Source organism: Paralichthys olivaceus, chromosome 2 (genome assembly GCF_024713975.1).
Source record: "Paralichthys olivaceus isolate ysfri-2021 chromosome 2, ASM2471397v2, whole genome shotgun sequence".
Lineage (NCBI taxonomy): Eukaryota > Metazoa > Chordata > Actinopteri > Pleuronectiformes > Paralichthyidae > Paralichthys > Paralichthys olivaceus.
In genome coordinates, this window is record NC_091094.1 from 22,214,086 (window position 1) to 22,226,478 (window position 12,393).

The 12,393-nt window shown below is 42.3% G+C and overlaps 1 protein-coding gene across 1 annotated transcript; it reads right to left on the reverse strand.

The window, feature by feature from the left end:
• Positions 1-5,443: 5,443 nt before the first annotated feature.
• On the reverse strand, positions 5,444-8,645 carry LOC109628928 (potassium channel subfamily K member 15-like). The gene is made up of 2 exons (XM_069511855.1): positions 8,268-8,645; positions 5,444-6,723 (listed from the first exon to the last, which is right to left on the reverse strand). The coding sequence occupies exons 1-2, from the start codon at positions 8,548-8,550 to the stop codon at positions 5,753-5,755; spliced, it is 1,254 nt and encodes a 417-aa protein (XP_069367956.1). The 5' UTR covers positions 8,551-8,645; the 3' UTR covers positions 5,444-5,752.
• Between the last annotated feature and the right edge of the window lie 3,748 nt (positions 8,646-12,393).

Sequence of the window (12,393 nt, forward strand, 5' to 3'; positions counted from 1 at the left end):
CTGAGAGGCATCAGGCCACAGATTTTGTAGAATAGACAAATATCCACATCATCCACATCTCACAGTGATGGGTCTTTTAAAACATTAAAACAGCTTCTGTTTCATTTTACAGCACTGAGACTTTGTGTGCCGTTACTTTCATGATGAGCTTTTGACTTCACTTCTTACATTTCACTTTTTACAACCTGTCCTGCGACAGAGGAGCTCTCAGACCCAATGAAGACACTTTTACAGAGACATTCATCTGGCACTGGCCACAGCCTTCTTCAGCACTTATTGTCCAAGGAAAAGTCTCTTGCTTTCTTCCATCTCTACCATCTCTGTGCTTCTGTCAAGACAGGAAGCTGTGTGCACAGAGGAGCTGTTGTCTTGTTGTCAACTGAGGAGGAAATGGATAACAGACAACCTTAATTTTACACCCTCTGCTTCAGACAACAGACTGAATCCCTGTAAATGGATTCTCTGTTTTAAATTTTTTTTAATCAGCTGCGCTGCCAGGGTGAGTTATATATATCACCACTGACGTCAAGTCAGTGGTGATATATATAACTCCCTATAGGAGAAACAAGGCTTCCAGCCATGCTAACATCTGCAAGAGGCTGTATCATAGACTGTATATAAAGATGGACGATGCATCTCCACTTCCTCCCACTAGCCAGAAACTAAGCCATATTATCCCAGATTCGAACGCTGCCATCTTGAGCCAGAGTCAGCGCAGTAGCGATCAGGGGTGGAGCAACGTTAGCGAGGTCCCATCGAGACATGCTCTCAATCGAAAGTGTCTTTGAGAAAAATAATTAGACTTGTAATTCGATTTTTTTGGTTTGCTTCATGTCCCATCCACTAAATGGAGAAGGCAAGATCTATGACCTATCCTGCAGCAAGCCATGATGTGGTGAGTGACGTGATTTGGCTTCACTCTAGGGGAGCAGTCATGCAGGGGCTGCGTTCTGCAGAGTCTACATTTGAAGACCGGTTGCGTCACATGGGTGTTACTTGTCCCTTTTAAATGACTGCACGAGCATTCAAACTTTCTTGTCGCATCCAGCTTCAGCTGTGTTGCTAGGCAACAGCAATATGGGCGGGACAAGCTAGTGGCATTAGTATTAGAATTATTGTTAAAATATATTTCTCTATGAACCATGAATATCTGTAGCAAAGTTCACAGTAATCCATCCAATAGTTGTTAAGATAAAGTACACTCTGATGGACCAACCAACCAACAGAAATTACCTTGATAGCTCCAGGAAGCTAACGTGGCTAAAACAACACATATTTAATTTGATACACTATAATAGTTTCACATAGGTAGAAAACACCTTAGCTGCTGTTTCAGTAGGAGATCAATTCAATAGGACATTTTTTTCAATTTAAAAAGAAAAGAAGAGGTAATAGTCAAATAATCTTGTTTGACCAATAAAAGTCAAACACCCAGAACACACTGATGTGGACACTTGGGGGCAGAGACATCTTATCTCTGAAGTGACACAGGCTTTAAGAGCAAACACTGACAATGGTATTATTCACTTTACCTGAATGGCACTTTGGTTTCGTTAGTTTAAACTTACTTTTCCTTTAAGACTTAATTAATTCTCCCGAGGAGATCATGCTTTTGTTTTGTTTGTCTGTTAGCAGGATTACATAGAAACTACTTTGCGGATTACCATGAAACTGGGTGTAAGGATGTGATATGGGTCGGGAAAGAATCCATTAAATCAATTTCTCTGCAGCATTTCCCAAAGAATTCATTCAATGGCGGTACCCGGCTTTGCTACACAACAGATGCACAGGGTACGGCCACACATACGAATGCAAAGCAAATACTGCAGGTCACAGTTCATCAAAGCTTAACTCTAAACCACGCTGCAGCTTTGCTTCACCATAGGAAGTGAATGTTTTATTCGCCCCCTCGTTTCCACAGATTCCTCAGAGTGCCCATCAAGTTTCATCTGCATTTGTAAACTTTCTGTGTGGATCTGGATCAGTGGGCGTATCATGGAATTTGTTTGCTTTCTTTAACTTTGCAGGATGGGCCGCTTTTCAACTTTTCCATTGATTTCTCAGAGAATAATTCATGAATCTTGATGAAAACAAATCTGGAATTTTAGGGTGAATGATATTTACGAGTAAGCAAAATCCTGATCTAGAGAACAAATTGCGATCAATCATGCAGGGTGACCTCTGTGACACAAAATGTCAAAAAGACACAGTGTCTGATTGTAGGAGATAACCACTGAGTAAAAACACTGTTTTCACACTGTTTGGCACAAGCAGCAAATTGGTTGGAAATTAAAACTAATGAGCAATTACCCCACCAATGAACTTCTGTTAATGTCTGTTTTCACACTGCTCTCCAAATGAATCCTAATTTCCACTCATTTCATCAATCTGAATAAATATGACACTTGTTTTTACTTCCTAAATCTTTCATTGTCTTTGCTGTGAGACACGGAGGAGGCCCTTTCGCATTCTGATGCACATTCAAGACTCATAACTCATAATCTCCTCCTCGACGACTGTAAATACAGCATTCACAGACAAACACTTGCCTATTTCTCCATAATCAAAACATTGCTACCGCTATTGGTTCAGTTTATTTGTACATTCATAAATACTTTATTTGCATGCGGTTTCTATTATGAACCTTGCAACCATATTCCTGCCATATTAAAACTATTTACCCTTCGGAAAAAGTCGCATTGCACTCTGCTTGAACTGGCTGCTTCTGATTTAATCCTGTGTCCCCAACCAGGCAACCGCACATGAAAGACCCTTCAACGTGGCACAGTAATAACTTAACAGGGTGTGTTCACAAACAGAAATATACAACAATATAATCAATTATTCACCCGCTCCCTCAGCCCTACAACAGCACGGCAGAGGATAAGCGTGTTTGCATTTGCACTGATAATGGAATTCAAATTTTGACGATGAAAGGTTATTGATGTTATGTGATGAATTTTGTTGTGGGGATATTAACATAGTGAATTATAAGTCTGTATATCTGCAGACAGTTGGGCTCTGAGCTGAGCACGGTGTTACCTCAGCAGAGGTTGCAGAGGAACCTTGGTGGAGATTCATCAGGAAATAAAACAACCATTAATCCCAAAATCAGTGGACTTCCCACAGGACAGCATTTCCACAAATCTGAGCTGATGTGAATATGAGTGAGCATGAGCCAGAGGTTGTGCACTCACCCGAAGTGTTATGCATTCAGAAAAAAGATCACCACCACCACCTGCAGCTCTTCAACTGTAATAACATACTTTATATGCACAACTACTACATTACCTTTCTTAGGAACTTCATAGAAAACAGCTCAAAGGATTCACTCACTGAGCCACACACCTTGAATGCTGGCACCGCTCTGAACCACAGTCGTGCATGAAGTGTGCGTCACTCTGCATGTCTAATTCATTATATGCCATCACCTGCTTGTTCTGCATTGTGGTATTTTATCTGCGTAGATGGTTTACAATCCTTTTAGGCTCGGAGTGCTGGAGCAGTGACAGTCACAGATACGAGCAGCCATCTGAAGGCATCACAAGAGAATAAAGTGAAGCACCATCTGCAATATTAATGGGGTAATTATGCAAATGATACACCAGCTTTCATCACTCAAAACAGTGATCTTATTGCCTCACAGACATGGAGCTCATTGTTGAGACGCTTCCTTTCTGCTGCTGCACAGATATCTCTCTAAATCAGAGCGGACAAAGCTGGAGGCTGATCCATGTCTGCACGCTCGGCTGAAAGTCTGCTGCTCACTTATCAAATCCCCACAAACATTTATTCCCACAGAGGTAATCTGTGTCATAGTTCATGCAGTCAGAGGAAAACTAATTTCCACTGTCATGTTTTAAATCCACAAAACAACACTGATACGCATGAGTGAGGCTCTCTGAGGACAAAGTGTGGTGTCATGTGCTGGGACTGGTGTAACACACACAAACACACACACAGGATGTGAGCATATTAGCCATCTTTACATGAGTGTTATCCTTAAAGTTCCAGAAACCAAGACAAATCTTATCCATGCAAATATTTAAGCAGATACACCTGCAGACCTCTAGAGAGGTCACCATGTGTTTTTACATAGACCAATGCTGCCCCCCAGTGTGAGAAATGGGAACAAGGAGAAATGATATGTATGTGGGAGTTACAAGAGGCTTCTATTTATAATGACGTTTCATGCAAAACTTGAGTGACCCTCAAGTTGACCTTCCACAGGGAGGTCAGAGTAGAGGTCCACTATTAATCAAAGATAAACCGGGGGTTGGGTCAAAAAAATGAATTTAAAATAAAGTTATCTTGGGAAGCCGGCAGTAGTCGACTTTATCCTGATTCCAAAAACAACCATGGAGCAGCACTCCTGGAGAGTCTTCAGTGGTGCTCAGCAGGGTGGACATTAACACTCCTGGTCTCTTAATATTTCAAGTACCCCAACTAGTGTAAGCTACAGAGTGTCCCTGATTTAAATACTATAATCAAATTAGCTGGGGGGGGGGGGGGGGGGGTTGTGGAATCGAAACTATGAATCATAGACTATTATCATAATCATTTTGGGTATTTCTACAAAGTTAGTGTACTCATGACCGGCAACAAAAGAAGAAAGATCTGCAGTAACAGATTTTCTGTTTTACTGTCTGCATGTCAAGCTCCAGGATTACTGGATCCTACATTTCCCAGGACTCAATCAATAGCATCATTTTGTTTGGCCCTGTCTGTCTGATATGCAAACTCTCTTCCACCTCCACGCCCTCAGCTGTAAAGCAGGTTGCTGGTTATAAAACTGTTGATCTCAACCCCAAACTGATATAACCCAGATGACATCATGAATAAGACCTGATGATGTCATCTGGGTTATTATTTTTCAATGATGAAGGCTGAGTTTGTTTGTTTGTCTTTAAATTTGGTGGAATACCCCTTAATTTTGGGAATAAATGGCATATTTGCAATACTACACACACAACAACTAAATTGAAAAAAAGTGAGAGCACTTTTCTGTGTCTCAGTGGTTTGTAATAAAAATCTAATTTGAATAACAGCAGCGTGTGAGTCGACCACTCTTCTAAGAAGGTAATTAAACACTCATTTGGAGACATTTCTAATTTGCCACTGTTTCAGAATCACTTCCCATCTTCCATTCTGTGTGTTGACACACTCATTCATCACAGAGGAACACGCTCTGGAAATCACACTTTTAACTAGATGCTGCCTTTACTGTATCGTACGTGTGCGTCTCCAGTTTTCCACTGTGCTAAGCAATGGGGATGGAAACGTTACCAAGGGAACCAGCCAGAGCACCCAAGTGTACGTTCCTATTAGAAGACAGCTATGATTACTGACTGGAAATAACTGAAGGTCACAGGTGACAACACTGAGGAAAGTGTGACACCTGATACCTAAAATATTCATTCTTTTCCAGTAGCTGATCACACACTTTTGAAAAAAAACAACTTTATATGACTTTTTATGAGGACAGTAATATGAAAATATCACATTCATTTATATATCACATACTTTAAATGATTCTGCACATGTTATCTTATCTTCAATGTAAGAAAATATACGTTATAAACTGTATATGTTTTTTCTGATATGCTACATATTATCTGATAGTAAATAATGCTACATTCCTGATAAATGTGACAGGGCAAATTGTTCCACCAAGCAGAAAACCAGCATGTTCAATCTTTTTGCCATGAGGAGAAAACATTCAAACAGGCCATTCATCTAAGAGTTGACAGAGTCAGAATGACTTCCTCCTGGTGTGCAAATTGTTCTTGCCCGGGCAGAGCGCTACGCAACTCGGGGAGGCCTGTGCAGACACAGTGCAGGAGCTGCACGAGGCCTGGTCCACCCTGTAGGAGATGGAGTTGTAGAAGACAGGGTTGCTGTGGCCCAGCTCCTGGTCGCAGTGAGATGGAGGAGGACTGTCGTGAATGTCACAGCAGACGCAGGAGAACAAGGCTCTGAGTCTGCTGGGTTCAGGCACCTCTGAGTCCTCTATCTGTTCAGATGTAACAAGTCCATGATCCTCTGCAGGAGAAGGGAGGAGGTTCGTACAGCTGGTGCCCCCCTCCATGGGCAGGCTCAGGTTGCAGCGGCTGCTGTGCCCATTTTTCCTGTCCTTGTATCTCCCTTCAGCAGTTTCTCCTTCAGAGTCCGACACCTCCCTGTCCTCCTGTTGGTCTTTAGGCTGTGGTCCCGGCTCCTCTCCCCCTGTGTCAGGTCCTACATCAGGCTCATCTGAGCTCACAGTGAGGAACCTCAGGACAACCAGGTTGAGAAAGGCTCCAATCACAGTCAGCCCGACCAAAATGTACATAAAGCAAAAAGCCACATAGGGGGGTCGCTTCTGCAGAGCGTCTCTCTTCTGCAGGGCCACAAAATCCCCAAAGCCGATGGTGGTGAGCGTGATGAAGCAGTAGTAACAGGCATTGAAGAAGGTCCAGTCCTCAAAATGAGAGAAGGCCACGGCTCCGATGCACAGAGTACTCATGCAAGACAGCAGTCCCACCAGCACCATGTTCCCCATGGACACCTCCACCTTCCGCAGGCCCAGACCCTGCTTGGCTCTTCGCAGGAGGTAGCGGACGAACGTGTTGATCCTCTCACCCAGGCTCTGGAACATGACCAGCGTCAGGGGAATGCCCAAGACTGCATAAAACATACAGAAGGCCTTGCCAGCATCAGTTCGAGGAGCAACGTGGCCGTAACCTACAAAGTCACAGTACATTGCAGGTCACAGACAAGTAAACACTTGATGTACTAATGGTCTATCTAGTGCAGGCTGATGTCAAAGCTCAAGCCTTTAAAGTTTCAAACACTAAATTATGAGTTTGACCGTCAGCTGACTATATGATGGGTATTATAACTTTTTATATGGTTACATGTTGAAAAAATCTATCATGTGATTCGTGCAAGTTAAATGTGAAACAGCTCATTGTGACAAAATCTTAAAGAATAATCACAAAACTCTGCAGCTCTATAATTCATCTTTAGAGTTGTTGCAGAAAAGGTTCCAGTAAAACCACAATATGCTCTGTGGCTAAAGATGATAACCAGCTGCATTATCATGTACATTACACTACTCAGCTGTAACATAATCACAGTACAGCTTCTTCACGTTACGGACTGTTGTCACTTAATCTGGCTGAGCAAACCTCTGACGTGAGACAGTAATGACTGAGGTCACCAAATTGTCAGAGTACAGTGTGACCTCTACCACCCTGAAGTTACAGTCACATTACACGTCCATTCCATGAATATCCACTCGTACGCTTAGTTCCTCCACAATCTACTGCATGGTTATGTGATTCTTCCTTTAGAGATACAACACAACTAAGAAGAGTGCAGCACATATCAGTCTGTACACACTGTCCTCACACAAGACTCAGGTAACTAAGTGAGAACACCATGTGGGTGGACCACAGGTGTGAGGACTCTCCAAGAAACTTCTGGAGGAAAAAGGGCGAAACAAATATTTCCTTTAGTGAATTGCACTTTCACTGTGGCCTGTCCTGATTCTGTCCTATCACTTATGCTCCCTATAACATTGTCAACAATAACTGACAGAAGGTGACTTAACATGAAAAAGGTGACTGCACACCGATCTAATCAACTTCTTTAAAATTTGTTGACAGTGTTTAGTTGTTTTTTGGGGGGAAACAAGCATTTCAGTTGCTTTTGTTTTATATGTCCACAAATTGTAATCACAGGTAATGCATTCTGCAAAACTATGAATATGACTGTCTCAAATTATAAGGGAATTAAACTCTTTAGAGTTAGATATTTGCCGCTATAAAGTTGAAATAAAAGAGTAGTTTCATCTTCTGTGAAGGATACGGATGGACTCAATTTGAATTTAGTGTTTGAAAAGTCACAGAAAAGTTGGATCATGATGACGGAAGTACTGTATATTTTGTCATAAGTTTGTTTTTTCTTTTTATGCTGTGTAGAGATCTCACTGGAGCACAGACTTTGTTCTCTGTGAAGAAGACAAACTTTTTACAGCCACAGTCTTTAATGTGTCCCAATGAAAACAAATCCGTTTGGTGGACTGTCCCTTTAATGCAGGTGAGTTGTTTAATGTGCATCAGCTGCTGTTCTGTGCTGAATCATGTTAAGCACGAACTTCAACACACACCTCTCCATTGTGGCCCCTCTAACCAGGGCTCCAATTAATGGGCTCCGCGTTAAACTTGAAAGAGCGCCTTGGCACACGCGCATAGTGATGGGCGAACACGCATGGAAGTACTTGCCTATCGTGGTGATGACAGTGACGGCAAAGTAAAACGAGCCGGTGAACTTCCACTGCTTGCCGGCTCGGTGCGGCTCTGCCAGCAGCACCACTCTCTCCATCTCCCTGTAGTCATGCTCGGTGAAGCCGTACTTTCTCTTCAGCTCGTCCAGCCTCTGCTCCAGGACCTTTCCCCTCTCTCTCTCACTGTCAGACTCCAGCGCGTCGAACACCGCGGCTCCCACCAGCAGGTAGAACACGATGGAGAGGATGAGAGAGAGGGTCCTGATGTTCTGCGTCTTCATCCTCGGCTCCACAGTGCGCACGGAGCGGCGGCGCAGGGAGGGAGGTGCTGCTGCTGCTCAGACGCGCTCAGGACACATGCAGGAGCATCCTTCATTCATCTCCAGACGACTGAGGTGTTGGGGTCCATGTAGCGTGACATAGGATTACCTTACTAAATAGGTTGGCTGTTGAAACTGTAGCCTGTTCTATTAGAGTGTGATCAGACCCAGCGCCTCTCCACAGGTTACCTGAGCTCAGCAGATGGCAGCACGTTGATTTTCCACAGGATGTTTTGTAATCTGTGGCCTTACAGTGCAGCCTCATCTATGATGCACATGTCTACAGAGGACAACTCCACACAAAAGGTGCTCATCTTACTTCACTGTCTGACCATCACTGTGCAGGATTGTCTGAAGCCTGTTTTCACACTCATCTGCTGATGGTGCCACATTTCTCTGAGCTCATCTTCATTCAGATACAAGATTATTTCGTGACATCCCAAGTTGAATGGACGCCAGATATGGTCCAATACGTAACTTGTAACATTCCACTTCATCGTGCTCTGAAAATGACGTAGGAGCCGCCTTGTGTCTGAAGTGGTAGAGGACGAATTCAGATCCTTTACTTAAAGGTCCAGTGGTTAAGATTTAGGTGAAAGGGAACTACTGGCAGACATTTTAATGTAGAATAACCCTCATGATGTTTTCACTAGTTTGTTTCATCTAAATTGTATGAATTTTAGTTTTCTTAACCCCAGAGAAGGACCTTTATATTCAAATACTTTATATTTACATCGAGGGGACCCTCTCTACAGAGGCCGCCATGTTTTTTACATTAGTCCAGACTGGACAAACTAAACACCTTTTGAGTTTTTATGACAACTGAAGGCGACAGGTTCTTTTTCATGTTTGGAAGGGGAGGCTGAGGTGAGGGGTGTTCAGCTGCAACATGCACTTTCAACAGTAGATATAACAAAGATCTCCACACTGTACCTTTAAAGAAAAGTACTATATGTCACAAGTAAAAATTCTACTTACGTAAAAGAACATAAGCATTAGTAGTGAAGTATTAAAGTAAAGTAAAAGTAGTTTGATGATGCTATACATTATTGTACATGACATTGTTAGATGATTAATACAGAGCCAACTGTGTGTATATTATAGACTGTATATAAAAATGGACGTAGACTGCAGTCCAGAAAGTGAAGCCAACGTGGATCATCCTGCAACCTGTATTCTCTCGAATGATCAGCAGATGGCGACTACAGCCCCTTTTCCACAGGTCAAAAAAGCCACTAACATCGGGCTCTGCTCTGCAATGGGAATAGATGCAATCAGCATTCACTCCCAGGTCAGATGACTCTGAAGAAGACCCAGGTTTTCTTCCGATCACACTGAGGCTAAGTCCTCTAATGGGGAAGGAGACAATCGCCTTTTAGTGGCTTTACCATAGACTGTATATAAAGAGGGCTTTACCCACATTTAAAAAAACAGCATCAACCTGCTAATTTTGGTGTCAAAGAGTTACATGAAAAAGGGTTCCCATTTCCCATTTCTGATTTATGACGTGAGTAAATACTTTCTTACAGTGTTCTCAATGTTCTCAATCACTAGTTTCAAGACTTCTTCAACTAACACACCATCATGTTCATCTTGTTGAGTTTGGTCCCATTTAGAGTCAAATACCATGTGATTGACAGATACTATTGTCCAATGGGTGCAGTGCCCTTAAGCTCTCTCCACCCCACACCCACCCCCTGCTCCTCTAAATATAGTTACTTTGGGTTTAAATAAACCAAGATGGGTTGTGGGTCTTCATGTTCAATATTCTGTAAGATATCAGGCTGTTGATTTATCTGATCACGAGTAAATCTATTTATACTGAAGTATTAACTTTCTCAGATTGACTGAGGTGTTGAGCAGTGATCCTGTGTGCAGAGGTGTGTGTGTGTGTGTGTGTGTGTGTGTGTGTGTGTGTGTGTGTGTGTGTGTGTGTGTGTGTGTGTGTGTGTGTGTGTTGTGTCTGTGGGTGTCCCACAGCAGCAGAAACAGCTGGCCTTTCCAGACGCTACTCTCTTGATTATTTTGCCCTGTGAAGCGTTCATGTGTGGAGTATTCACAATACGCTCGGCTAAAGTATTACTCTGAGCAATGAAGCATTAGCTGGTGGCAGCACTGACCTTTATCAAGCACACTTAGTCGCTGAGTGATCCGACGAGTTGTCGTCATTAACTAAGTCCGACACACACAGGGACTGAGAGACAGACAGTGAGGGTGCAGATTAATTGTGAATGTGTGAGGTTTTTGCTATGTGTCATGCCTATTGGGTTCACAGCAGAGCAACCAGAAAATGGCCTGACTACTGCAGCTCGACCCTGCATGTTATTTCAGTTTCATACCCTACATGAAGTTCCCATCTCTTTCCAATTTGAGGGGCCTATTCATGCACTTAACCAGGCCATAAAGAGCCAGAGATCTGTCATTAACATCCACATTTATTGCCTCCACCCCCCTGCAGAACATATGGCTATCTCCTTGCTGTGTTTTTATCTTCCAGAGAGTGCAGGACCTTATCCCGCTGTAGTAAGCACAAATGGATCTATTGCTGAGGACGTATTAACAGTGTATCATACAGACAAGTCTTGATTTTCTCCACTAGCAGTGAGAGCAATTATCTCCTTTTGAAAGGATTCCCTGAGAGATAATGGCCTGACCAGGGCCGCTCAATAACAGCACACAGCGCTTACCTTACTATTATTCACAATCAATTCTTTATGCAAATTTCAAATGTGTGTGTCGGAAACCAATAATGAACAAAATAATGTTATAGTTGTTCGTAGTCGCATCAATTCAGCAGTATACTGAGCAATCGCTGCAAAGGACAAGTGATTTTTTTAATAAGAGCCCTGTGGTTTAACAGCCCTCTATCCATGAAGTAATGATGCTGCATTATCAGATGTCCTCATCTCATCTCTCCCTGCTCTGTGGGAACGTTCATACATTCCCTTTATCTTCCACAGGAAGACATTAAGGCCAGGATGTCCACCAGCAGGAGTCAAGACTCATCTGTCCAAGTGCCTTCCGCTTTAAACAATGAGGAGACGAAATACACCACAAACATGATGGTAAACTGATGACAGCATGAAGCGGCAGTGGAGATAAAGAGTCTTTATGATGATTGTATGATAAAGAGACCTTAATGTATTTTAGTCATAAAATTTAATTTTTTTTTCAAAACAGCAATAAAATTAAACTTTTACACAATTATCTTTTTGGTGTCACTGAGGTTAACAATCTTGAACTTTCAAGGTTTAGTGTGTTTTCATTTTTCAGCAAAACATTAATCAGTTCAATTGAATTCTTTTCACTAATTTCTGAATATAACTAAACTATAGGTCTTCTATGGTGTGCTTATATTTGGATGTTTTGATAATTATAAATCTTGGAATAGATGGATGGATGAAACTCACATGACTGTTGTAAAAGTGAATTAGAGCCAATAAAAGACAGTGTCCAGACTTTGATGTCAGAAATTGACATTATATTGTCTATACCCAGAGGTGAATGGTTGCGTGCACACAGCAACTCAATCTGAATCATAAAAACACTGGATTTGAACATGTTGAACAGTGTGTATCTGTGCACCTACACAGTCCCAGTGGATAATCTTGGTGTCTGTGAGATTTAAAATGTTAAAGTTGATGCTGGGTCTGCATTAGGACTCTAGTGACGTGCAGGAGGTTAAAACCTGGTAAAACCCACAGTGCAGTAACAATAAAATAAATCCTTTCACGTGTTAAACCATGTGGGAGGTGGTCTGTGTCTGTTTGTGTCCCTTAAAGCTCAACAGCTGCAAACAGCTTC

What these genes read in the sequence shown, in the direction of transcription:
- LOC109628928 (XM_069511855.1), bottom strand. Translation starts at nt 8,550, where the DNA reads ATGAAGACGCAGAACATCAGGACCCTCTCTCTCATCCTCTCCATCGTG. An exon ending in CACTGTCATCACCACGATAG is followed by an intron (nt 6,724 to 8,267) that starts GCAAGTACTTCC and finishes GTGACTTTGTAG; the next exon opens with GTTACGGCCACGTTGCTCCT.